This window comes from Phodopus roborovskii, unplaced genomic scaffold, assembly GCF_943737965.1.
Source record: "Phodopus roborovskii unplaced genomic scaffold, PHOROB, whole genome shotgun sequence".
NCBI classification, from domain to species: Eukaryota; Metazoa; Chordata; class Mammalia; order Rodentia; family Cricetidae; genus Phodopus; species Phodopus roborovskii.
Genome location: NW_026126511.1, coordinates 14,642,983 through 14,670,864, shown reverse-complemented (window position 1 = coordinate 14,670,864; position 27,882 = coordinate 14,642,983). Strand labels below are relative to the sequence as shown.

The window sequence follows — 27,882 nt, the reverse complement described above, 5'->3', positions numbered from 1 at the left end:
TCCCTAAAACATTTTCATTTTAGATCCATGATCTTTCTCCCTCTATGGCAATGTCTTCGAATTCATGACATACACTATCCTACCTAGATTAAATGGAGAATTCCTTCTACCCTTAGCCTCCAGACTCTCATCCTTATTGGTTAAATTCTCATCTGAAACTTGGTTTTCATCTTTACACTAGAGTTATAATGGCTTTCTCTCAGTGTTTGAAATGCACTATATTTGATGCCCTAGTCTTTTTTTTTTTTTTTTTTAACAAACCTAGAACATATTTTCTATAAAGCTTCTCTCAGAAACCATTTATTAAGCCAAAGTCCTCCAACAACAGGGATGGGCTACTTACATGTGAGTTTTTGGCTAGAAAAGCCCCTGGGTCCTCCTAAACTGCTGTTGGTTACGCACCAGAAGTAGACTATTAACATCTTATTGTTGAAGACACATTTTTTTTGTTGTTGCAGAGATACAAAGCTGAAGCTGAGCTAGAGGCTTGCTCCCTACTAGCTAACTTTCTTGGTGTTGAAAGGTGTTATGAAGACTGCTGGGGAGAATTACCACCAAGTTTTACTCAGCTGTGGATGTTGAATGCTTCAACTACTGACTGCTAGGCAAGATGTGCACACACCAGCGTAATAGTGGCCTGAGTTATGGAGGTAACCAACACTTATTTGATTTGAGGACTGCTCCACAGGGGGGAATTCAGGTCTGGCACTGTAAAATGATATCAAAAGCTCATGGCTGGGATGGCCATAGTATGTAGGACAGCAGTGACTACTGACTGTTATTTGCAAAATGGCCATACTGTGCACATCAATTGCCTTCTAAATATTTTTATTTCAATAGGTGTGCTGCTGTCAGTTTCAGAGAAGCTTTTTACAGTGGGACTACATTACTACAGCAATTCCCAACTAGTGTAACTGTCGAGATTGTGCCTGTTCAGGGTGTAGGCTGAAATGGATTTTGTACCTGCACTCCACCCATACCCCCCCACCCCACGCCCACCCCCACAGGTTCAGGAAATAAAGTAGAAAAGTTAGGAAGAAGTGAGAATGTAATAGTACTGTCTTTTAGGTATTACAAGGCCACTGAAGCTTTGAACTTTTGGCAGCAATGATTACCTACAAAGGACTGAGTCAGGAAACATGGGCGGGGAAGGGCGCGTGAGGCTCAACCACTTTCAATAACGACAAGTTATTTAATGGTTGCAAGAGGGATATTTTCTTTGGTGATATAGCTACCCTACCCAAAATCCTGTAAGCAGTCATAATTAAAACTGTGGAGAATGGCTACACACACACACACACACACAGAGAGAGAGAGAGAGAGAGAGAGAGAGAGAGAGAGAGAGAGAGAGAGAGAGAGAGAGAGAGAGAGCTAATGAAGAGAAATAGGATTGGTGTACTTATCAGTATACCATACACACATATAAAAACAAGTGAGATTCATTAGGTATTACCATAGACTAATAAAAAGCTTTTTATGACTGCCCCCCCCACCCCTACTGAACTATTGCTGGTTTCGGGTATTAACTGAACTTCCACTAGGAAGTCTTTTTACCCAACCCAAGTTTAGCTCCACAGTACCCCGTTTGATTTCTTCCAGCAAGTAAGTTGCAAGTATGTATTTGCTTCTCTCTCCGACCTTTGGATGACTCCCAACTTTCCAAAGGCCAGGAAAAGCAAACATTCATTAGTTTAATTATCAGCCACTTCCTCGGATAGGTAAGGAGCAGTGCAACCTAACCAGGAAAGGACATTGGGAGCACATTCCCCATGGAGGGATACTCCCTTAACCTAGAGGCAGGAGGGAGGGCCTGGTTCCTACTCCAAGTGACAGATATGTTGACCCCTCCTGGAAAGCATCAGCCTTACAGAAGCAAGAACTAAGGACAAATGATAATTAAGGTTTGTGCACGGGGGCTAATAACACACTGGAATTTGATGATATTAAAAAAAAAAAAGGACACAGAAGCACAACTATCTACTCATTAATGTTCTTTTACTCTCTATTTGACGCTTTGTTTTTATCACCATGTACTTCATCAAAAATACAACCTTTTTTTTTCCTAAAGAAAAGCAGGCTAGAAGATTAAAAAACATTTTTTTAAAAAAATTATCTTTGTGTATTCTTGAATATGGTTTAGAGATGGAAATTCCATGAGCATTTACCATCCATCTTTTACTAAAATATGTAATACTGTTAGAACAATTACTAAAAACTGCAGTTCCAAGAAAAAGTAATCCTGGCAACTGTATGTTGTAAAAAACATCACTAGCAAGAGTCACTCCTGCATCAATACTTAGGTACAGGAATACTGTGGTTGTGACAGGAACAAATGAATTCAAAGAGTTCTACTAAAATGCAAAGGAAACACCTAAATCCAAATTATTAAAGAACCTACATGTCTATACTATGCAAAGTATATCTCTAGGTATACTTTTAAGTAGTTAAGAATGTCATGAAGAAACAACCATAAAGGAAAAGCTAATAAAAGATTTTCTGCCCACTCTATGATGCTTAAGCAGGAATTACTTCATTCCACTTCATAGTTGAAGGATTAAAATTACTATATACTTGCCAAAAGTATAAATTGGATAGTTCACTGTTTGTGTCTCTAGCTTCTCCAGAATCACGGAGCCTTCATTGGTCTGCGCCCGGCCCTCTGCATACAGGGTATGCTTGTTTAGCTTTGAGGGCCTTGAGGGCCTTCTTACAGCGGGAGCAGAGGGGTCTCACTTTTGCCTGCTCTTGGGACCCTTCTCCTACAGCACTGGGCTAGCTCACCCAGCCTAGCATGAGGGTCCCTGCCTAGTCTCACTGCTCTGTGGTACTCAGGCTTCCAATGACATCACTGAGTCTTGCTCTCTTCTCAAAGAGGAGGAACAGTGGGTATGGGAGAAAGGGAGGGAGGAGTGGAGGGAGGGGTGGGGGAGGGGTATCCTCTATGAATAGAGTATACATAGGGTATACTCTATGGTAGAGAATAAAAAGAAATTCTAGCTTTCCTACAATACATAATTACATGTAATTTTTAAAAAGACCAAAAAAGAAAAAAAAATCATTCTTTTGAAGAAATATTTTTGGGTGAAGTAGAAACTGACAACACAATCTAAAAATACCCAAAGGACTGGCTGTATATTTGTGTGCATGTGTGTGTCTTCATGTATGTAGCTACAAACCTAGCAGTAATATTATCAAGAACCATTAAATTTTACAGTTTAAAAACTAAACTTCTATATAGATTATCAAGATTTATACCCTTTAAGATAAAGATGTATTTTTAATCCCCAGACTGTCTCAAGTAGAAGTTACCCTCAAACTTTTTGTGATAGATGTATATATATAGTTCAATGAAACCCAAAATAATATGGAATACTTGCAATAGAATCAATCAACTATGAAAGGAACATGCTCAATGTGAGAAAAGAAAGACGAATATGAATGACCATGCGTTTACAAGGTAACTCCTGAAAACATTCTGTGAGTGTGTGGATCACTGCTCAAAAGCATTTTATACATAATCTCACGTCACATGCCCCGGCAGCCATTCTTATCCGTCACTGGAGCATGTCTGTACTTATCATTCAACACAGGAAGAACTCGCTTGGCAACCAAATGGAACAAAAAGAAACTTCAGCATTACAGAAGCAAGAACTAAGGACAAATGATAATTAAGGTTTGTGCACGGGGGCTAGTAACACACTGGAATAATGGTTGACCTTAAACAACTTCAAGTGAGAGCAGAGGGCAGAGAGTGAAAGAAGAGACATGTGACTCCCCACTGAAAGTTTCACAAGTCTCAACCGTGTGTGCATGGTAGAGACAACTTAGTTATATAATTTCTATGAGATGTAAGGTGATTTTAAAACATTAACAACTGTTTTTATTAAGACTTTTATTTTTAAAAGTTTCAAAATATAAAAATAATAAACATGGATATTTAATAAACAAAACAACATAATTCAACTATAAATAATAGAAGTGTTGACAACCCACAAAAACACAGTCACTATAAACATTCTGTGCATACAAGAGTAATTTTCTAGTTCAAGTTTTACCTTTTCAGTTCAAGTTTTATCATCACTTTTAAAAATAAACAAGGAAGCTGCTACAGCTTAACCAGTTACTTTCGCTCCACTCAAAGAGCAGGGAATTTCCCCCATGCCAACACGCATTCATGAAATGGGATAATTATGGGCACAGGTACTAACCACTGGAACAACCCAGTCTTCAGACAAGAAAAAACTCCTTTGGTGTTTTCAGATTCAACAACAGTCCATAGAAACTGAGTTAAAATAAATCACTTATTAAAGGAAATCTTGTGCCAGACAGTATGTTCTGAAGTATTATTACAGGTTTAGGATTCCGAGAATCAAAAGTAAACATGTATGAATGCTTTGCTGATAACCTAACTGTATCTTAAGAACATTCACTAAGGTGCTAGAATAGAATCTTGGGGGCAAAATAAAAAGTACACATCAAGGGAAAACTTGTACAATACAACTCATTTCTTTGTAACTCAAATATTCTGTGAATATCTGTAAGAAATACTCTGCCTTCAGTTGAGTAAAGGACAGATGGGAATTTAAAGCAGAGCAGAATTACATAATTATTTTAGGCCTAGAAAAGTTTTCAATTTCAAATATGAGGGAAAATCCATGCTTGAATATATCATTTTAAAATTCTAACCAAATGAAATAGCCTTCCTCTTATCAAAATAAACTATTTTCTTTTGGGAGAAGCTGGGCACAAATAAGGATACAGTCATTCTGCATCATTTTCTTAAATTATTAGGTGTTCTCTAATGGGGCTGGGCTCTTACCCCGATTCAACATATACCACTTTATAATTCTGCAGCTAGCTGGATTATTGTAAGCAATAATAGATTAAAGCCTAGCAAAGATTAGACAACAGGTTCAATGACCCTGAAAGATCTTATAGCACCAATGACTGTTTCCTAAGACACTTGAGGGGACTACATCTCTTTAAAGTAGTATCTTGTAAACAAGACCAAAAATATTTAATTGATCTGTATTCTGAGCATAAATATTTATAAATTCTATTAAAAAAAACAAATATAGCATGACTAGAGCGACCAATAGTGTAAAATCTAAGTATATTGAAAAATATAAAGATAATATAAAAGGCTTCCATAATGCAGTCATGCAGAGGTAACCTGCTCCATTCAATTACACAAAAATGATTCTGTACATTTATGTACACAGAGCTCCACTACAAGTTTATCCGGGAACACATTTAAAGAAGACTCCCCATAAACAATGGATAAGGACTTAAATGTAACTGACCAACTGATTCGCCCAACAATTTTCAAAGAAATACACTGATCTTAATTAAGGAGACATCAACTTAACTTCTGATTCCCAGGGGCAAATTCCATTTTGTTTTGCTTTTTTTATTCATTAGCAAAAGAAAAAAGGAATGGCAAAATAAATTTAAGGTGACAATATGTAGCATTCACCAATTAATCCATCAAAAGAGTTACTGGCAGTTATGGACTCTTCAGACCATGTTCTTTGGCTCTAACTTAAGCAGCTACAACACTACTACTGTAAGACTTGTTTGAAAATAAAAAATAACAACTATTCTGGTACAAATTCCTCATGGCTGACAATTTGTTTAAAAAACAACAACAACAACAAAAAAAATTGTGTGTGGGGTGAACAAAATATCTTGTAGGCTCTTAGGTAATAATTACTTAAAATATATGCTTGTCCTTTAACCATGCATGTGTAAGTCAATGTGGATCAAGACAGATAATTTATAACATGACTAATGATTTTGTTACATTTTATTATTCATGAAGACAATCACAATGCACACTCAAGAGGAAAAAGTGTTTGTAAGATACCAGCTTTGTGTAAGAAATTATGACTCAGTACAACTTTTCAAAAGAAAGAAAACAAAAGCAGACGCAATATAATTTGGGTTTTCCTGGGTAAGAGTGACTATAGTATTAGATTTCTCAAATACCTGTAAGGATCTATTAATGCATACTCAAAATAACTTAGTTAAAAAATAATTCTGGTATGCTATAAAAAGGATTTTGCTAATCTTTAGAATGAGAATTTTAATTGTCCACTTTCTAAGTTTAAGCTATATTGCTTGTTACTAGTACATATACTTTTAAAGCGGCTGAGAACTAATCTTTAAAAAAGAACACGTAACACTATTTCCCCTTGCTTGTAAGATTGTCTTTGATGTCTTGATTACAAATGATGAAAATTGTGTAAATTAGACAAATTTAGTAGATGTTCAATTTTAGAACCCATAGATCATCATTTATTACTTGAAAAGAAGTAAAATTATTTTCCTTGTTTTTGAAGAGTTAAGAACAACAGTTTACTGGACTAAATAGCCCTAGCAATTATATCAATTAATACACTCACAAGAACAGACAAATTAATTACAATATGTAAAAAGTACTTTATAGTCTTCTCAAAATCATTTTTACTGGTTATCCTAATTCAATAAATACATCCTAAAAATAAGAAAAATTAAAGCCAAACTTATTTTTAACTTTTTAATTCATTTTCTTCATTCTAAACTGTTCAATTAATGCTCTCATGGCTTTATATAGATTTCTCAGATACAATTCTCAGTTTGGCTGAGATGTAATATATGTCATTAGGAAAGCAAAAGGCCTTGTTCCTTAAGGTATTTTACACATTAAATTGCTATAAAATAAGGAAAGACAACATTGTGTATTTCTAAGTTCAGAAAGATGACACATTTGATACCCGTGACTGAGATGTACTAGTACAGAACTGGAAAGATAAAATGGTCACCATAGAATATGTAAACATCTATTCAGATTGGAAAAGGGCAAACCGAGTGACAGGGTGATGGTATTAACAGTCGCCTCCAACAGGACAAGGCTTGCTCATGTAGTCACAAAGCTAAAAGTCAGGCAGTGATGTTCTCTCTCTGCTGAAAAAAGAGAACACTTATTAAAAAAATAAGTAACAGAAGAACCTAAAAACTGAATTGCAGTATCAACTAATTCTAACTCATTAAAAGATTTTAAAAAGTCTTATTTGAGAAGAATCAAAATGAAAGTGGCAGACAAACTGTATCAAAGATTACCTTTTGGACTAAAGTGATGTTTAACAAAACCTCTCTGCATCTTGCTTTCCAAAAACATTAGGTATCAAGATTGTAGCACTACAAAATAGCTATCATTGAAACTAGTGTATGCATTGGGGGTGGGGGTGGGGGTAGGGGGTGGGGTGGGGAGGTTTTAGAAAATCTACTAACTGGTCAGGTGGTATTTTTATACAGAGCTGTGAGTAGGCAAAGAAATTTTTAAAAATCATGTACAAGCCAAGTCACGGTAAATAAACCAAAAGCAAACACAGTTTGTTTGTTTTTCTTTTTTTAAAATGAGACAGGGTTTCTCTGCATAGCTTTGTAGAATAGACTGGCCTCCAACTCACAGAGATCCACTTGCCTCTGCCTCCTGAGTGCTGGGATTAAAGGTGTGCGCTACCACTGCCTGGCTAGCAAAAATAAGTTTTTCCAAAGAGTTTCAAAATAATTGGAGTGATACCTTATTTCTTTGAAGTCCATACAATGATCATTTCTTTCTTTAATCATACTATATGACACAAAATACTAAACCAAGCACTGAGTGCAACAATAAAAAAGTTAAAAAGAACACATTAACAACAGTGCCTGGAATATGAAGAAAACTTTAGGTGGGTACTATCAGTGGGTGAAACAAAGAAATAGAAGGGAGATTTAGAAAAGATCAAATATAAAAAGTTAATATAAAGAAGTAAAATTTAAAAATGTTTTCACTTAAGTAATGAACACAGAATACTAACAAACTATGTCAAGTTAGATTTTTTTTTCTTTTTTTACTAAGCATATATGTTTTCATTACAAATTACTGATAATAGCAATCATGGCCAGCCATTTTTTTTCCTTTCCTAGGAGAACTGGGTAGCTATTTAAAAGATTATAATTCTGTGTGATAACACAGACACACACACAAAAAAAAAAAAAAAAAAAACACCAAAACCCAACCTCTTTTCTATAGTATCACATGCATACTGTAAAACAAGCTTTTAGTCCAAAGAACGGACAAAAGTTGAGCTCTTCATGTCTAAGAGAAGGGTGTTTTCTTTCTGGCTTTTATACTAGTGATTTACAATCTGTTATTGTGTCTATGTTTTAGTTCACAGAATTTTAGAAGAAAAACTGTCCTGGGAGAAAAACCCAGGGTGAGTAATCCAATCATCTTTTAGGACAGCTTGTTTTGTAGGCTTACTGACTCTTTAAGGGGATAGGGTTACTGATAGCTATATAAATCCTAGAACTAGTTTTCTATAATTAGCCTATGTTCATTGTAGGGGAGATGGGGAGAAAATATATCTTGATAAGATCTGTTGTATAGTATTCTGAGGCAGCCATAGCAAACTAAATAAGTAAATGTTTGATTTCTTTTTGAGCCATTACACACAATGGTTAGTGTTCCAAACAAACTGGAAAACAGCCCCTTTTCCCAATCCCCAGAAAACAGTTCTGGTAACATGATACCTTCTTCAGTGAGGCTTAGCCATACTTGCTACAAATTAACAGCTAAAACAGTGAAATTTTATCTTCATAGTAAACTACTGGTTTGTTACATTTGACCATATTACAATAAAACAGAACCTATGGAATAGTCTTCCATTTCTTGCAACATGTTTTCATTATGTGTTGGGGCATCAGTTACTTATTTGTTTTAAAAAGTTACAATTATCCAATAACATTTTATACACTGTTTAGAGATTAAAAATATGCAAAGTGACAACCATCCCTTGAAGTAATCCTAATCAATCTTTTAAAAAGAAATATACAATATTCCCTGTAGTTGCCTACCTTGCCTTTAACCCTTTTCCCCACTCTCAATCCTACCTGGACAACCAGACAGGTAACCAGATATAAACAAAGCACCAAGCTTAGGAGGGTTCTACTTTTAGGTGACATACTGCAGCAGAAAAAATGGAGATGGAAAAGAGGACATAAATCTGGATTTGTTGGAAAATGGTATAAAAGGTTAATACTTCTCAAACCAAGTTGAGAAGCAAAGTGAAAGTTATAAATGGGAATGGGAAGAACTTGTAAACACAGAAGTTTACTTGAACTTTTAGGCTAAATGCAACTTACTTGGCAAATGCAAGTGTTTGAAAACATACATACAAAACTTTAGCAAGAGGTATCATGTAAATTATTGTAATCAAAGCTAAGCTGTTTCCACTAATGAGAAACAGAACATCAGGTAGACTGACTTATAGAAACAGAACTGTTTTGGAAACATAGACTAATGTATATCACCAGGGACAGTAGAGAGATAAAGGAGACATTAGAGATCATCCAGTCCAACTCTTTCCATTTTATGCATAAGGAAAAAACTCTTATGTAAGACATAAAACCTGTCCACAGAGTTAGCTACAACAGAGCTTAAGAAAAGATTAATCTCTTAATCCTTGTCCACTTCTCTACAAAACAAATTTAGTGAAATGGTCTAGATTGGAGGTTCTCAGCATTTCTAACAATGCACTCCATTAAAAAACCCAAATTAACCCCTAGAAAAGACTACAATATTTAATATGAGGCAATACAGATGCCTTAACTGGGGGATATGTCAGGATTGATTATAGGTGTCTACCTCCATCACTACTTGTAACCCCCCAGTGATGAAACACATAACCCTATATAATAAAATGGCCCCAGTGACTGAGAAAACTATCCAGAAAGATATTTTAGAAAATTGATAAGAATTAACAAGGGAGGTTAATTGTCAATCTCATTACTATAAATTTAAATATGCATCCATTCATTATTTCATCCAACAAACATCTAAGTGCTAACATGAGCAAGGCTTTTCTATAAGCACTAGAGATAAAAAGATGAATAAGACATGGTCCCCTTCCTAGAGGAGCTTGCAATCAATCTAGCAGGGAAGACAAACATATAAACCATATAAATTATATTACAACATTAAATATTATAACAGAGATATGAACAAAATGCTTTTTAAAAGGGTAAACATATGAACTGTCTAATGACCAAGAAGTCCACTAATACTGTGCAGTATTTTGAGATTAAAGACTAACATGGTGATTATAAGCACAATCTCATGGTTCATCAGTAAAAAGGAAGGAGAAATCAGCAGAATTGTGTAGTTTTTTTCTTTTTGTAAAGTTGGTACTGAAATCACGCCTGTATCTAGTACTTCCACTTACTATGACTTTAGGTAAACACTCCATTTCTAGCAGCTTGTTTTCTTATAAATAAAATGAGAACTACCATCTACTTAGAAGGCATTTTCAGTTTTAAGTGAAAAATATAAATGTGGACAGAGTACTAGTATTTATGAATTAAAATACTTATGAATTAAAAGCCAAATAGCAATGCATCACTAAATAACACATAATTAAAGCCAGATTAATTACTATAAAAGTACAACTGTGATCTAACAAATATTAGGGATATGCAATCCTCACCCTAGGGGAACCATATTGAGCCATAGTTGGTCTTCTGATTCATTCAAAGCACCACACCTTAAAATATTTTCAATTCTTAAGGATTAGGCAATTTCAGGCTAGAGAACTTGATGAGCTATTTATGAGCTTAATTGGATAAAGCTGGTAATTTTATTACATTTCTAGGGAAATTTACAATAAAATTTGAAACTATATTCAAATCATAAAGCCAAAAATAGAAAGGAGATTTAACTGGCCTTGGAAAGATTTACTTTCTTTATAATACCTGTTTGGTGTAAAGAGAAGAAACGTGAGCCTCTGCCAATTTGGCATCTTTCACGACTACTAAAAAGAAAAGAAAACAAACTTACCTAATGAATCAGAATAGCACATAGTAAACACACAAGAGACTACATAAAAATATACCACAGTCTAAGTAAACTTTAGAGTCATTATTTCATCAAGTGGAATCTGAGTTTGAAATTTTATGTATAAATGTGTACTAACTCCAACTCAAACATTCCTATAAAACAGTACTGCCATAAAAACATACAACTATAACCCCAATGTTAAGGGGAAAAAGACACAAAATCATTATGAGTTATGGCAAGAGACTAGGTTTTGGTTGTGTTGGCCCCAAAATGGAAAAAGTAGTTCTGTTACAATGTGTTATTTAAAAAAAAAACAAAACAAAACAAAACAAAAAAAAAAAACACACACACCAGAAACAAAAACAAAAACCCACTATAATCTTGAGAAGCAGAAATACTTGAAATGAATATAAAGTTTTTAAAAAGATGAGCAATCTCCTACCCTTATTCTACAAATAACATATTTATAATTCTTGGAAATGGTTTAGTAACTTCAATAATTATATTCACGTGCCAGAGAATTCCACTTTTTAAAAAAAATCACAATTACTGTTGCAAACGTGAGAGATTTTTATGTAAGTATAGTAAATGCACACTTAAAATATCAGACTGGAACACTTACCAAACAGTGTTTTCCTAAAGTAGTATCTATAGTACATTTCTTTATTCATACATCTTCAAATGGTCAAGTTTTCTTTCATACATCCAAAATGTAATATGAAGTTGTCTTATTCACCAAATGTTAGCGCTACTTGAAGTCTGGTTCCAAACTAATCAGCCTGCTTCTAAATTTTAAGACATCTGTTGAAAATTTATATGATCAAACCAAACTGAAGTGGTATAATTTTAAACATTGGATTGTACATCATTATAAAAGTACCAATACCATTATTATTTAGAGATTAGAGCTCCTTTTGATAGGTAGGGAAAGGTAGATCACCATCTGGAATGGTCTGTTTCATTTTCTCTTTTTTCTTTTCTCTCTCTCTTTTTTTTTTTTTTTGTTTATCTTTTTTTGTTGTTTTTCTTTTTTTTTTTTAAATCAAAGAACATTGTCATGGATTTTTTTTCATTGTTTTTTTTTCTTTTCTTTTTTCTTTTAAGAGACCATTCCACTTTATTTTTAGCATCCAGATGCATAAGGACTCATAAAGCAGTCATACACCATTATCATTGACACCCATGTGATAAAATACAGACACAAATCCAACAAATGGCTAATACATAGTAAAGCCTAAGCATACTACTATGTAATATTATGAATACATAACTTGGAGACTTTAGTTAAGAGTACTATGTCATCTATTCATTTTTGAAAACATTCATTAAGATTTTAAATGCAAATTCATTCCTTATTTGGAGTAAAACAAAATCTATGTTATAACAAGTAATGGGTCGTAAGTATTCAAATCTATTCATTAATTTACAAATAACCCAAATAATTCTGTAATGTTCAATAGAAGTATGTAATAAAAACATTGCATATGTTCTATTGTGATGTCTTTAGCAATTGTTTACTGAAATAAAATGCAAACATCAATCTTTCAAAATACAAGATCAGAAGGTAGTTTTCTTCTCTTTTATCTATTTGGGAAATCCATCTTCATATTTTACCAAAAATTGTTTTTACAAATATGTAAAAGTACATTAGGTAATACTAATGGAACACAGGTAGAGTTCTAGCATATGCAGATCAATGATCAGTCAAATCATCTTCTCCAAGAACGAGATTCATTGTCCTCTTCTTCTTCGTCATCATCTTGAAGTAATGAGTCATCCACCAAAGACTCTTCCTGAAACTTTAGGTTAAGATGTATTTAGGAGTTTACCCAAAAAAAAATGAAAAGAAAAGAAAAAAAAAAAAAGAAAAAAAAAGAAAAAGAAAAAAAGTAACACTTTTAAACACTTTCTCAAGAGTTGAATACAAATGGTTATCTCTATAGCTAGAACATTTAAGAACACAAAGCAGTCCTTACCCACTCAATCTCCCTACAGTAGTTTTACTGCTTACATGAAGTAAGCAATGAATATCAAATTAAGGTTGTGTTCATGCCACTTCTACTCTAACAAATCATGCGTCTGCTATACTTCAAAATACTGCTCAGTGCTTCTTTAAAAAGGGAACACATCAATTTTCCCTGATTCAACCTAACCCTCAGCACTCAAGCAACCAATGGCTTATAAAAATTCTACCACAATTTCAAATTTTTTGCTATATATAAAGTTTTTTTTAGGAAAAAAAAAGAAAAACAAAAAACAAAAAAAAAATCTTTCTTTTCCCATTCCCTTCAAAAACTCTTCTCAGACTGCTTTCCCAACTTTCAAAATACCTAATACCAGGAGCTCTCCTGCTTTTCTCCCCATTCAATTCAAACTCATGGAAGGACAAAGGTATAATCTAAAATATAAAATGACAAATCATGTACATGAGTTTCAGATACACATTTATTCTTGCATTTGACTATGGATATGCATAACATACTTGGAATGCTCTTCAAATGAAATGAAGCATCATTAAGGTACTCTAACAAATCGTAAGCAGAGTCTTTGTTTCTTTACCTTACCTTTACTTTTTAACTTCTTCAACTTTTCCTATAACTTTTTTCATGATTAAGCAAATAGAATGCTTACTTTAAATCTTTTTGTCAGGGGCTTTTTTGATTCACTGTCCTACCTGCCATACCTTTTAGCCCACGCAACAGCTGCTGTTACCTGAGAAAAATGCAATCTTATCCTGAAACTAGAATTCTGCTGAAAATGCCTTTCTCAACTCATTCCCAGGCCCAGCACGTAGTTACAGAACACTATTTTGTCATTCAGGGCTCGGTTCTACTGGCAGAAGACCTTTAGGATTATTCTGGAGAGACACAATCATTCTTTCCTGAGGGCTCCCAGAGCATGTTGTTCAAATCTTCATTCGGCACATCACTATGCTTGTTATTGTAATTAGTTTCCTCTGTTTCTGCCACCACCTTCTTTTCCAGATTATAAGCTCCTTGATGATAGGGACCGTGTCTTATTCATTTTTGTGTCTATCACAAAATCTACCACATAGCAGGCAGTCACTCTGATGTACTACAGCAGTATAAATTTAAAAGAAAGCTGAAATATTGATATAGCAACTGAATAAAATAAATACCCTAAAACTTAACATATTAGTACAAGATTTCCTGTGAATAAAAATCTAATGAATAATTATTATCTTATAGAGGAACTGAAAACTGATATATCATATATTCTTTGGGGGTTAGCAATCCAAAAGTCTCATTAATCCATAAAATATAAAGTTGTCTGCATTTATCTGATCTCCCCTGGCTGGAATATGGCTTAGGAATAAAAATATTATGTTAAAAAAATCACAGCCATAAAAGTCACCTTTAATAAATAAATTATGAATGATGGGAAAACAAGTGAAAAGAAAAAAAGCAACATACTTCCTCTTCATCAGGTTCCACTTCCTCAGTTTCCACAGCCGAAATGTTAGTTATTGGTTTATTCCACGCCAGTTTTAAATCCTGCCCTTTGAAACGAGCTCCATGAATTGCAGCCTAAAAATTAAAAATACGGGCGTGAAGAACATTAATAATTTCTGAAGAAAAATTAAATTTTTTAATATCTACTATTTAAAAAGAAAAACTCAAAGACAGCTGCTTGTTTGTTTGCTGTTTGGTCATTTATCTCAACTTATTATTATAATTACTATTTATTTTATATTTATTTACCTCTTAAAACAATACTAGTGAGGTAAAATATTTCTCATAATCAAGTACTGTTTTACTCTTGGCCAAAATTTGAGTAGAAAACAGTATGTTTGCCAGTTTTCAGTACAATGATAACTACTACTTAGACAATCCCAATATTCATCAAGATTTTGGCTCTAGTTTCTGAATCAATATCTATTATTAAAATCAACAGACTACATGAATTTTACTTCATTTTAACTGTTAATTCACAACTGGTGTGTGTGTGTGTGTGTGTGTGTGTGTGTGTGTGTGTGTGTGTGTGTATATATATATAGTGACTTGTAACTAGAAACTTTTAACAAAAGTAAATTGCATATAAAGTATAAGATTGTTTTCAAATTAATGATCAAAACCACTGTAAAATGATGCATAACTAACACAAATAGTAAACACCTCAAGGACAGAGCAAGATCACAGCTCTGAGCTTACTACAGAAAAGCACAGGTTCTAGAAAACATTTTGTAACTGATGCTGATGACAGTTGAACTCAATAAATGTTCAGTTCCAAGTTCCTGCTACATTCAGTAGCTGGCATGGAAACACCATTTAAAGTAACAAGAATGAACATAAATCAACATTAGCAACATTTTAAAGTAACTCAAGCTCACAAAAGATTTGCAGCACAGATCCAAAGTACAGAATAATATGAACTGTAGAAACAATTATATATTCAATGACAATTGAACTTGTGTTGATATAATATTAATGCCCCCATGTACAAATTTTAAATATATACACATGCATGTTTTAGTTCAGAAAACAATGAAAATTGAAGCTGATATCATTAAAGTAAATCAGATTAAGAATGACATATGCCACATGCAAAATACCCAAAACTTCTTTCTATTTACCCAAAAAAGAAAATATAAAAAGTACAAAACTGTGATCAGCAATATGTACAGTAAATGTTGGGTGTGTAGTTGGTTTTGCTTCAGAAAAAAAGGTCTTTGCTGTGTAACCCTACCTAGACATGAACTCATGATCCTCCTGCTGAATTATAACACTATACCTTGCAAAAAACACTATACCTGACAAATATTTCAAACGACTTAATTTCATCCAATCTCTATATCCAACATGCATTTTTCAAATCTGTAAGGTGAACTTTTAAATTAATACAGTTTTAATTATTTAAAAAACTGTATGGAGGGTCCAGTGATATCCAAAACATCACTATTACCATTGCTCTTGGTTACGGGAGGTTTTTAAAAACTAGGTGTTGTTAATTTTTAATGAAATTTGTTCATTAGAAACTGTTAACGATTCAGACTAGATAACCCTGTGAAAACAGCTTTGAATTTTTTGTTCCATGAAGGTGAAAATTTAATTCAAGAAACCTAAGCTTTTCTTACAAAAAACATTAAGTTCCACAATTATTTTCATTGTAGTAAAAACTACTATAGGCCTTTAAGAAATTAGTATATATTTCAGATAATTTAAAACAAAATTCTTTTTTTAACTTAGCCATTCTATCCACCTACCTACCTACCTACCTACCTACCTACCTACCTACCTACCTATGTATCTCTATCTTGGTTTTTCAAGACAGGGTTTCTATTTGTTCATTTATTTGTTTGTTTTCAAGACAAGGATTCTCTGTGTAGCCCTGGCTGTCCTGGAACTTGTTCTACAGACTAGGCTAGCATCAAACTCAAATCTGCCTGCCTCTGCCTCCCTAGTGCTGGAATTAAAGGAGTGTACCACATCACATCCAGCTTCATTTTATATTTTCTAAAAATTCAAAATTAAGCCACACAGTATAAAAAATTATTACTCATGATTATCACTATCATCAGACTAAGAGATAGCCACCATTATATAAATAATTTGGGACAAGAACAGTACTAGTGGAAGTCAGAAGAGAACACAGGACCCCTGGGAGCTAGAGGTACAGGTGTTGTGAGCTGAAGGATATGAGTGCTGGAAATTGAATTCGGGTCCTCTGCAAGAGCAGTATTCACTTTTAACCATCAAGTTACCTCTCTAGTCCCACTGTTTTTAAACAGTGCAGCCTGTTTGGATTTTTCCAATAGAATAGAAATTTATCTTAATTATGGGAACATATTTTTGCCAGATCATTTGTTTTGTTATAATTTTAGAAAGTCATTATTCTTTCATTTCAACATAAAGTTTAAAAGTTATCAGAGTTTTCTTTTGTGAATATCATGCCATGATTTAAAAAGCCTGCACTGCATTAAGATAGTATTTTAAAAAAAAAACAATCTGTATGTATCTGCTTATTATTTGTATGTGTGTCTGAATGCCTGGGCATATGCAGATATATATATACATATATATGCGCATATCTATATAGAACAGCTGTCCTATATGTATATAGATATACATACATCTACATGTATACATCTAGAACAGCAGTTGACACACGATACCTTCCTTAGTCACTCCCCACCTTATTTTTTTGAGACACGATCTCCTATTAACCCTAAAGCTCATCCACCTGGCAGGAATGGCTAGATTGCTAGCAAGCCCCAGGTTCTAGCTGCGTCTACGACCCCAATGGGTTACAGACTCTCATCTGCCATGCCTAGCTTTGCCGAGTGCTGGAGACCAGAAGCTCCATCATGTCTTACACAACAAGCACTTTACTGACTGAGCCATCTCCACAAGCACTTTTGCTTTAGATTCGTTCTTGTGTGTGTGTGTGTGTGTGTGTGTGTGTGTGTGTGTGTGTGTCTGTCTGTCTCTCTCTCAGAAAGGGAGACTAGAGTGACATGTGGTTATAATGAGCTGTGTGGGTGCTTTGAGTCAAACTTGGGTCATCTGAAGAGCAGCAGGCACTCTTTAAGTGTGGAGACATCATTCCAACACTGCTTTAGGGTTTCTTATGGCAATGTCCTGGGTTTTAAGTCAGGCTGTTCTCAGATTTCTCATACACTTAGTTAACAAATGACCTTTAACAGGTGTCAGTTAATGATATTCTATGAGCTTTTGTACTGTTTTCATACAGTATATTAAGTAAGAACAGCAAGAGTTCTGCAAGAATGTCACAGAAATTTACATTAAAGAAGGAACTTCATAAATGTTTTTAAAATGTTAACAAGTATCACATCAGTATTTTTACATACACTTTTATATGGTACTTCAGGAAAGAAGGATAGAATAGGAATGTTAATGGAACTAGGACTAAATATTAAAAAAATGCACAAAACAAGAAAAGCAGGAAATAAACTCATCTAAGTATAAAAACTCCAGTTTACAAAATCTTCCAGATTACCAAGATTTATCCAGAAGTTGTTTTTGTTTGGTTTGGTTTTTCTTACTGTGTTGCTCTGAGGTAGTTCTGCTATGTAACCCTGGCAGGTTTTATGTGTCATCAAACCCACGCTTTAGGGACCCCCCCCCAAAAAAATTAAAGTATTTATAGTAAAAAAGAAAAAGTACTAAATTTTCTAATTATGCTTTTTTAAAGAAGTTAATATTAATATGGGAGGGAAATTCTTGTTTGAAGCCAATTTTAATGTTTAAAATCATGGATAGCTCAGTTCACACATCAACTGCTTACCATTTAACCACATCCTAGTGCCTGGTCCCCAGCACTGCATGAGCCACACATGGTGGTACACTGTTGTAAGCCTAGCACCCAGGAGGTAGAGGAGGTGGACCAGAAGTTTAAGATCATCCTTAGCTATGCAGTGAGTTCAAGACCAGTTTGGAATACGTGAAATTATCTTATGTAACATACAGAATAAATACAAATAAAAACAAATAAATTTACAAAGGTAAAAAAGGTCAATCAAGCCAAAACATTAACCACAATTTAAGTGTTTTGGTTACACTTTTACTTTTCAAATCATGTCAAATTTTATTGGGCAGACCCTCCTTGCTTTTTAAATTCAGTATCTCAGTGATAACTATTCTTACAGTACTTTCACTCTGATATGTTATTGGACATAGAAAGTTGAAATGTTCATTGACTCATACAGAAAAATGAACCAAAAAAATAAGACCATTAGCAAAAGCTAACAACTTTCTTTTCTCAAACAATCCTATCCTTTATCCTGAATTTATGGTGCTTTCTTTTATGACAGAATTTCCTTCATTTTATAAAACCATTGATGAATGAAAATGATAGTCTTGTTATGTATTTTATATTCTTCCTTAGGAAAATAAAATGTCATAACTTTGTCAAAGTATTAAATTTTAAATTTCTTAAAACTTTTGTTCTTTGGAATTCGTAAGTTTCAAAATAATTTATCTACACTGCTTATTTAAGTTTCAACTTAATTTTTCATTACTTTCAAGGTGTTTTTTTTGGCTTCAGAACTTAATTTCAAATGTTTATGTAACAGTGTAGCTATTCCCCTTACACCTTAAGTAAATATAACAGAAATAGTTAAGTACTTTCATTACATGAGTAGGCTTAACATCAGTCACTTACTAAACCTTCATGAGTCAGGGATAAGTCTTCATTTTTAAATGTTACTGTGTTTATTATACAAAACGTGCAAGGTACAAGGGCAGAACAATGGAAGAACTGCTTGTCAATTAGGTGTCACTATGAGTAATGTTGAGTACTGACAGCAGTACACATCTAAATGAAGTGCTCAGGGCTGCAGGGATGACTTAGCGAAGGGCTTGCTGAGCAACTGTAAGGACATGCACTTGCATCTCCCATACCCACATCACAGTGAGATATGGCTGCAGGTGTCTGTAAAACAGCACTGGGATACAGAGACAGCCACGGCAGCAAACTCAGGGGCTCATGGCTGGTCAGTCCAGCCAAAACAGCAGGAGTCACTGCCTCCAAAAACAAGATGGATAAACAGAGAAACAGACATCAAACTCTGTGTCTCTAAGCACATGCACAGGCATGCACGCATGCACACACAGTTCCCAGGAGATTCACAAACTTGGTAATATTTGAAGCAACAGTGTACAACTACAATTTTTTTTAATAATATCACTACTCCCTAGAAAATAGGAAACTCTCCCTCTACAAAAGCTTATTTCTAATTTGTGCTTACTAACACATCTCAGAGAAAATTTATTAAGGTTCTACCTAACACATATATACCAATGTTTCTAAAAGATCGCAATATTTTCAAAAAGGATCTTTTTGGTTTGTTTGTTTTTCAAAACAGAGTTTTTCTATATAGCCCTGGCTATCCTGAAACATGCTCTGCAGGCCAAGGTGGGTACTCTTACAGGATTAAGTACCTTCCCACATAAGCATTGAGTACAGTATCACCCATGTAAATGCCAGGAAGTAATCACAGTCCAGCAGCAATCCCAGAATTCAGCGAATCCTTGGATCAAGCTGAACTCAGTGAGACCCTACCTCAACATAAAAAATGAGAGTAATTAAGGAAAAGACATCAGACATCTCTGGTCTCTACAAGCACATGAACACATATGCAGGCAAACACACAAATGTGTGATCACATAATGCAAACCTGCATGCACACATAAGGTGATGGTATTTCTGGGCTATCTTCTGAAAGTCAATTCAAGAGCAGGGCAGAGGCATGATGATGCATGCCTTTAATCCCAGCCCTTGAGGCAGAGGCAGAAAGATCTACGTGAGTTCAAGGCCAGTCTGGACTACATAGTTCCTTCTAGGATAGCCACAGCTACACAGCAGTAAAGATCCCATTAAAACAAAAACAAACAAACAAACAAACAAACAAACAAACTTAAAAACCTCAAAACCTATAGATAAAGATAACAATATCACAAGAACTCTAAATGCTAGAGCCACACTTTATCTCTGAACAAATACCAGCACTCTATTCAGGCATATGCTAAACTAGAGATGTTTCTCTAGAACTTATCCTGTTGGGATTAGGAACTAGTAGGTGAAGGATAAATAAAAAGGGCGGGCAACAGAATTATTCTTTCTCTGCATCTCTCTTGGATAACTCTTACCATTCATTCTACTAATGCAGACTCTGTTCTGGGCCAGATAAAACAGTGAACAGAGGAATGAGTGGTGGCCCTAACTCCTGTAAAAAGAACTCACAACATCATCAAGTTAATGCAATTTTAAATTCATCTTGGTGTATAATTTATACACACTATTACTGTATTTATTATACTAAATTATATACACATTTCCTAAGAAAATTGACTTTTTCTGTAGAAACAAACTTACACTACAAATATTCTACCTTCTGTCAAAGTACAGTTATTCAGTGAACTTGAAAAGTAATTTATGTTAAAACGTAAGGAAATGACAATCATTTAAATCTGAAGCTTTCGTTATGTTAACACTTACAGCTTCTGCTTCTGCTCTTGTCTTGAATGTAATTATCGCATGAAGTGAAGAGTCGTCAATCTGACAATCCTCAATGTCCCCATATTGCTGTAAATTAACAAATTATTTCCTCAAAATAAATGTTCTGAAACATCTAAAACCCCCAACTGCATTAGAATAGTAATAAAGCAGAATCCAGAATACATAATTATTCATACAGATTAAGAGACTTTTTTCCTTTAGTCCTATCTTCCGTTTCAGCTCTTATCCTGCACTTTCCACACTGAGTGACATTATGCTGTGTTTGAAAAATAATGGATGAAGAAATGGTCAAAGCCTGAGCTTGCTTACCAAACCTTATTTGCCCCGACCTTAAGGTAAATTGTTCTTAAACAACATGCTGCATCACCATAACTATGAGATCACTTCCAATAAAGGAGGAATACTCAGAGAATGCAAGCAATTTGTTCAAGCAGTCAACAAATGATCAAGATGAAGGTTCATGCCTAACTGAGCATTCAATTATGGCATACACAATTTATAAAACCTAAATACTAAGTATATTATATGATGCCTAAGTGGGCCTTGTTACATTTTTCCCACATAAATGAAGATTTTTCTAAACAGCAATTTTACAACAAAGATTAATTCTTTGTATGTTATTAATACTTTCCTTCTATCCCAAAATAAAACTACAGCCATAAACTCATTAAGTACAAATTTTTATACACTAATTTAAACTTGAACAAGTTACTTAATCTCTTCAGTTTCATTTCCTCATCTAAAAAAATGGGATTAAAAGAGGCCATTCTTGGTAGCAACTTAACTACATCTGGAATTAACTAAAACCCAAGGATGGAACACACCTGTGAGGAGGGAAAAAAAACTTTTTTTTTTTAAATTAAATTATTTAAAGTGGGAAGACCCACTTCTAAAACATACCTCTGAGGTGGAAAAAATACACTTTTAACCCAGACATTCTGGCATAGGAATATCTGGGCAACACTTTATTTGACAGAGTCCATAAAGCACATGGAAGCAGGAAGCTAGCTCTCCCTGCCTGCTCACTACCTCTCTTGCCAGCAAGTCTACTTCTTCCCTAGCAGTGATGGACTACTTTGGGGGAATTCTGGTGTACCCACGACCAGCTGAGACCAGCCTTGAGAAGAGAGCAACTGCTGGATTCCTGGACCTTCCATTTGGTATAGACACCATTCTTGGACTAGCTGGACCACAACCTGTAAGCCATTCTAATAAATCCCCTCTCTATAGAAGACTCATTCTATAAGTTTTGTTTCTGTAGAGAACCCTGACTAAATCAGGGTTCTTAATATCCCCTTTAAGTTTCAGCTGGTTTTTATTACTATTATTACCAGTTTAACCAGATGAATCTTAAAAAGCACTTAACCATGACTGTTCTAATTGTCAATGGGCCTTTTATCTCTATCCCGCTCTTATGCTCAGAGATAAAAAAGCTAAACTTTGAAATGTATACTCTTTGCTTAACATTAGTATTTTTCATGAGTAAATTATCACTACTAAGTTACAGCTCAAAATCTCCCAAGTTTATAGAACAACTTCCACTCTAAGTTTCTGAATATTTCTCAAATGCAAAACACAATCATAACAAACTGGATTATTTTAGCATATTGACTGCTAGTCCTCTAATCAGCTGAATACCTATACGAAAGACACTTCACTTATCTGAGGATCCTTTCCTTTGTGGAAGTGGGACAGAGTAGGGAAGGGCTGGGCTGTATCGCCCTCCAAGCACCTTTCTAGTTCTTATCTTTATACCTCTGAATCCAACAAGCACAGGACTCTCCAGACTCTTCACCCCCAAATATTAACCACTTTATTTCCTAGGCATCAAGCATTTCTCTTAAAACTTCCTTATACTCAAATAGGTATTAACTAAAAGCTTGGTATGAGTGCCAAACACTGAAAATTTTTGAAACATGAAAACATCTGGATACCTGTTCTAGTTCTCAATTTCAGTTTCACTAACTGTTAAACTTTCCTCCACTCAATTTTCCATCACATTCCAGGGTCACACATATCCCTCAAGGCAAACCAATGTATCTAAAGCTCTGGGAGTAAAGAACTGACGACCCTTCCTCTCCGTGATGTAATTAGCAGAGTACCCAGGGTCATAGTGATGTTTAGCAACGTAAGTTCTAGATAACACTAAAAATTGAAATAGTTAAGATGAAAGACTAAGGTAGGTATGATCTCCATTCTGCATATTAGACTAAATCTCAGGAAGTTCAAATAAACAATGAACAGGAACTAGAATCTCCTTCTCTTTTAAGCCAGTCTATCATCATTAGATAAACTCTCTTAAATTACACCCTTGATCTGAATAAGGCAACAACTTTTTAGATCATACATCAAGAGTGTATCTTGCTTCATTCAGTTCTAGTCAACTTTATCAAGAGCTTAATGTTTACTTTCATATTTAAAAATCTAAATGGTCTATATAAATATGCCAATTTCCCCCTAAATTACCAATATAAACCTACTCATAAGGTCTCTTTCTAAAACAACAAAGCTTAATCATTAACCTTATAATTTTTACAGGCATATCTAGTTTAAGATTATAAGATTTTAGCTGGTTGGTGGTGATCCACACCTTTAATCCCACTACTTGAGACACAGAAGCAGGTGAATCTCTAAATCTGAGGCCAAGCTGGTCTACAGATTGAGTTCCAGGACAGCCAGGGCTACACAGTGGCAGGGGATGTCCTTCTCTATGCTGTGAATATATGTTTCTCTTATTGACTGATAATAAAACTGTCTCGGCAAATGGACAAGCAGGATGTAGCCAGGTAAGTATAGAAATTTCCGCCTACATGAGAAGTACACCTATATTCCCAAATACTGTTTAAATGGGGTTGGTTATAAACGGTTAATAATCACAGCTAATCTCTCTAAAGAAAAAAGGGAATGACATAGAAATGAATACATTGGTATGGATTTGGGTTCATTGATACAAATTTAAGGTCAATTTTGTTATATGTATATTTCTACTCTTGCTTAGGTATTGATTGGGTTTATACAGCTCATTTAAATACGTAACGTATAATTAAATACAAATTATAGATAGGAACCTATAATAGTCAAAACTTGGGTTAGTTAGGTTTTCGAGATATACAGAGATATATTTCAAATGGATAGGTATTCTTCAAAACCTTTCAAAGACCTACAGAATCCAACATTTAAAATGTTTTATTAGGGTTTTTCATGACAATGAGACACAACTGCTCCTGGCAACACCAATTACGTCAGAGAGGAAAATGGGTATCAAAAAAAAAAAAAAAAAAACTCATTATGGAATTTGCCTTGAACATGGCAGAGACAGGCATTTGAACAAGAAACTATTCTTGTCTGGACTGCTTGACAGAATGCTGTCCAAACTGGACAAGCAGGTTAGAAGAAAAGTGACTGCTGAACTTGCCAAGAGACAGGATGGGCCCTCAGGGTTCCTGCTTTACAAAACAAAGCAACTGACAAACTCTTCCAATACAAGACAGAACAGATCTTCAAATTTCCTACTTCATTAAAGAGTCTGCCAGACACAATGGCCTATGGGCTGAAGAAGGATGCCCCAAAATTACAAAGGAACTGGGTGACTGTCCAAGCAATGAGATGTCTCTGTCAATTCTAGAGTTTATATATTATCCTTCTGGGGTCTTGGATGGAGTTGAAGATATAAAATTTTAGACTCACAAAGATAGATGATTGACTATTTTCTTTAAATTTTGCCAAATGTTTGTGAACTAAATATTGTTAATTATAATTTGCTTGATAAGTGTTTTGTTATATTTAATTTTACTATGTTAAAGTTAAAACCCTTCCTTTTTATTTAAACAAAAAAAAAAAAGGAGATGATGAGGGATGTCCTTCTCTATGCTGTGAATGTTTCTCTTATTGGTTGATGAATAAAACTGTTTCGGCGAATGGACAGGCAGGAAGTACAGGCAGAGCTACCAGACTACAGGTCTGAGAAGAGGAATGCAGAAAATGAGTCTCGAGCAAAACGCCATGAAGCTAACGCCATGAAGCTACCGGAAAGGTGGGATACCCAGGCACTCTCCAGTAAGCCAGAACACATGAAGATACATATACTAATACAAATGGGTTAATAATTAAGAGCTAGCCAAAAAGAAGCCTGAATCATCGGCCAAACAGTTTATAATTAATATAAGCCTCTGTGTGTTTATTTGGGATTAAATGTCTGCAGGACCAGGCAGGACAGAAACTTCCATCTACAACACAGAGAAATCAAAACCTGTCTCAAGGAAAAAAAGAAATCATAAAATTACTTCCAAACACGCAAAAACACCCTGTTTTATAACTAATACATTAAGAAAGTCTTGTATATCAACAGATTTAAATTCATGTTCATTTTTTTCTTTAATCATATCTATAACCCAAGTAACAATTATTAGTATTATTTTGCTAGGTGATAAAGTACCGCAAAATGAGGAAGAAGATCTTCTCTATCACTCTCTGTAAATGCAGAAATCTCCAATGCTCTGGGTCGGTGATCCACCACAGCATGTCCAGGCACACCTCGTCCTCGACCTCTACCCCTGCCCCGGCCATGAGCTGTACCTCGACCTCTGGCATGAATTCCTCTACCTCGGCCAGATGAAAGAATTCCTCTTTTAGCAGCCTAGAAAAGAGCAGAGGTTATACATGATACTCTGTGTTCCTGAGTTTAGAGTTTCAGATTTTGAAATATTTGCACTGACTTTCTTCACTTATTGAGTATAACAAGTTTCAAATTAGGAATACTACACCTGTGGTAACTCAAGCCAAGTGTTACAATTTCAAAAATGGTTCAAAACGTTTATGATAGCTGAGAAAGTATTTACATAACTACATAACATTAAAAATTCTAAAATTAGCCTGGTAGTGGTGGCACACACCTTTAGTCCCAGCACTTGGGAGGCAGAGGCAGGAATGATCTCTGTGACTTTAAGGCCAGCCTGGTCTCCAGAATAAGTTCCAGGACAAGCTCAGAAGCTACACAGAGAAACCCCATCTCAAAAAAAAAAAAAAAAAAAAAAAAAAAACAAACTTAAATGCATTCTTTCTAAAAAGTATTTAAAATACATTTACCATTTTATTACATTATTTCCCATCTCTTTTCACCAAATAAGTCGCAGGGAACAAACTCAAGTCAGCAGGCCAGCTTCATGCACTGAGCCATATGCCACTTCACCCTCCTCCCTCCCAAACTAAGTTCATACTGTAAGCAAAATAAGAACAAAGGGACTTGTAACTCTGGGTTTCTTAATTCCTTGAAAAGTCTAGTTAATACAGACTGCAACAGGAACTACATAAATAATAAAGACATTTTTACACTGAACTGTACCCAAACCCTTCAAGTTTTATATAATTATTAAATAAATACTTCTGTTTCATTGTCTGTTGACTCAACCGGTTTAGTAAGTTTTCTCAAATGCACGACACAGCATAGCACAGAACACAGAATATTAATATCCTACCACAACGCTGCTCTCGTGTAGAGCACCGCTCCTTCATTACACTAATATTTCGTCAAGACTTGTGTGAGTAGTCCTTAATCTCAAGCGCAGTTTCATGTAGCACAAATAATAAAAATCCAGAGACAGATATTGGGGTTCAAGCTGAAGATCAGGAAAGCAAAGCAGCTAAGCCACCAGAGAGGTCTTACCTCTAACAAGGCTCAGACCAAAGGGGGACAGATCCTGTCCTCAGAGTGACTGCTGATTGCAATGTTCTCCACCAAGCCTCAGACTGCCCTAAGATTGCACTGAGCTCCTGCCTAGCATTCTCTCCAACTAAAGATGTGTCATCCCAAATGCTGAGATTAAAGGTGTGAGCTCTGTATCTCTTTTAGACTGATTCACTCTTGTGCAGTCCAGGGTGGCCTTGGACTCAGTGATCCATCTACCTGCCTCTGTCTTCTGAGTGCTGGGATTAAAGGTGAGGTCACCACTGCCTGTCCTCTATGGCTAACTAGTGGCTTAGGTGTGTGGCTAACCAGTGGCTTAGCTCTTAACTAGGTATGTTATTAACTAGTGACTCAGCTCTGCATTCTGATCTTCAGGCAAGCTTTATTTGTTAGATTACAAACAGAATATCACTACAATTCGGCTGTGCAGTTACCACAGTCATTAAGTGCTTACCATGTAAGCAAGAGAACTAAGTCCAACCCCCAGCACCCTACATAACAAGGGCATCTGCAATGATGTGAAAGAAAATGGCTCCCATGGTCTCATAAGGACTGGCACTATGGAGATGGATATGGCCTTGTTGGAGCAGGTGTGGGATTGTTGGAGGAAATGTATCACTGGGGTTGGGCTTTGAGATCTAAGATGCTCAACACCAGGACCAATGTATCCCTATGTCTTCCTGCTCTCTGCTGATCCTGATGTAGAATGCTTAGCTGTCTCTCCAGCACTATGTCTACTGCAAGCCACTATGTTTCCCTCCATGACAACAATGAACTATAAACCCTTGAACTGTGAGTCAGCCCCAATTAAATGCTTTCCTTTGTAAGAGTTGCTGTGGTCATGGTGTCTCTTCACAGAAACAGAAAATGGAGAAATGTTAATCGAAATGTACAATAGAATAAAGTCTAGCATCTGTTGTATAGCACATTGAGTACAACTGATGATGACAGATGATGTATTTGAAAAGAGCTAGGGAAGAAAATTTTTAAATATATTTTCATAAGAAAATGAAGTGATGGATACATTATTTTGATAAGTCATTCCATGATGTATTCATATATTGAAACATATTATATACCATACACACGTATAATTCTTAACTGGTCAATTAAATATTAAAATAAAAAACAAACTTTAAAGGGGAAAGATTATAAAGATTAAACATATCAAAAGTATACCCTGCAGAGTATTAAAGACACAACGATACTGTGTGAAAATTAAGCTTCACCAAGTCTATAATTTGAGAATTCAAACTAAAAGCTTCCCAGAAATCCTACAGTCAAACAGCATATTCAATATGACCTTTTCAAAATGCATTTGATCTAAAAATCTTAGCTCACA

General features: G+C 34.9%; 1 protein-coding gene and 1 long non-coding RNA gene across 13 annotated transcripts in view; both read right to left on the bottom strand.

Moving 5' to 3' along the window:
• Positions 1-3,875: 3,875 nt before the first annotated feature.
• Positions 3,876-11,883, bottom strand: LOC127230117 (uncharacterized). Its single transcript, XR_007835164.1, has 3 exons — positions 11,481-11,883; positions 10,774-10,832; positions 3,876-6,945 (listed from the first exon to the last, which is right to left on the bottom strand). It is a non-coding gene; the product is annotated as an uncharacterized LOC127230117 (long non-coding RNA).
• Positions 11,884-12,345: 462 nt separating this feature from the next.
• Rbm26 (RNA binding motif protein 26) overlaps positions 12,346-27,882 on the bottom strand; it is a 62,865-nt gene continuing 47,328 nt past the window's right edge. For 11 of the 12 annotated variants that reach the window (XM_051195238.1, XM_051195245.1, XM_051195239.1 and 8 more), the window contains 4 exons: positions 25,293-25,493; positions 20,837-20,923; positions 14,293-14,406; positions 12,346-12,657 (listed from right to left, as the gene is read on the bottom strand). In XM_051195238.1, coding sequence (XP_051051195.1) covers positions 12,568-12,657; positions 14,293-14,406; positions 20,837-20,923; positions 25,293-25,493 — 492 coding nt within the window. In that variant the 3' untranslated portion in view covers positions 12,346-12,567. The remainder of the gene's footprint in view (positions 12,658-14,292; positions 14,407-20,836; positions 20,924-25,292; positions 25,494-27,882) is intronic. The other variant, XM_051195248.1, reaches the window with a different exon arrangement.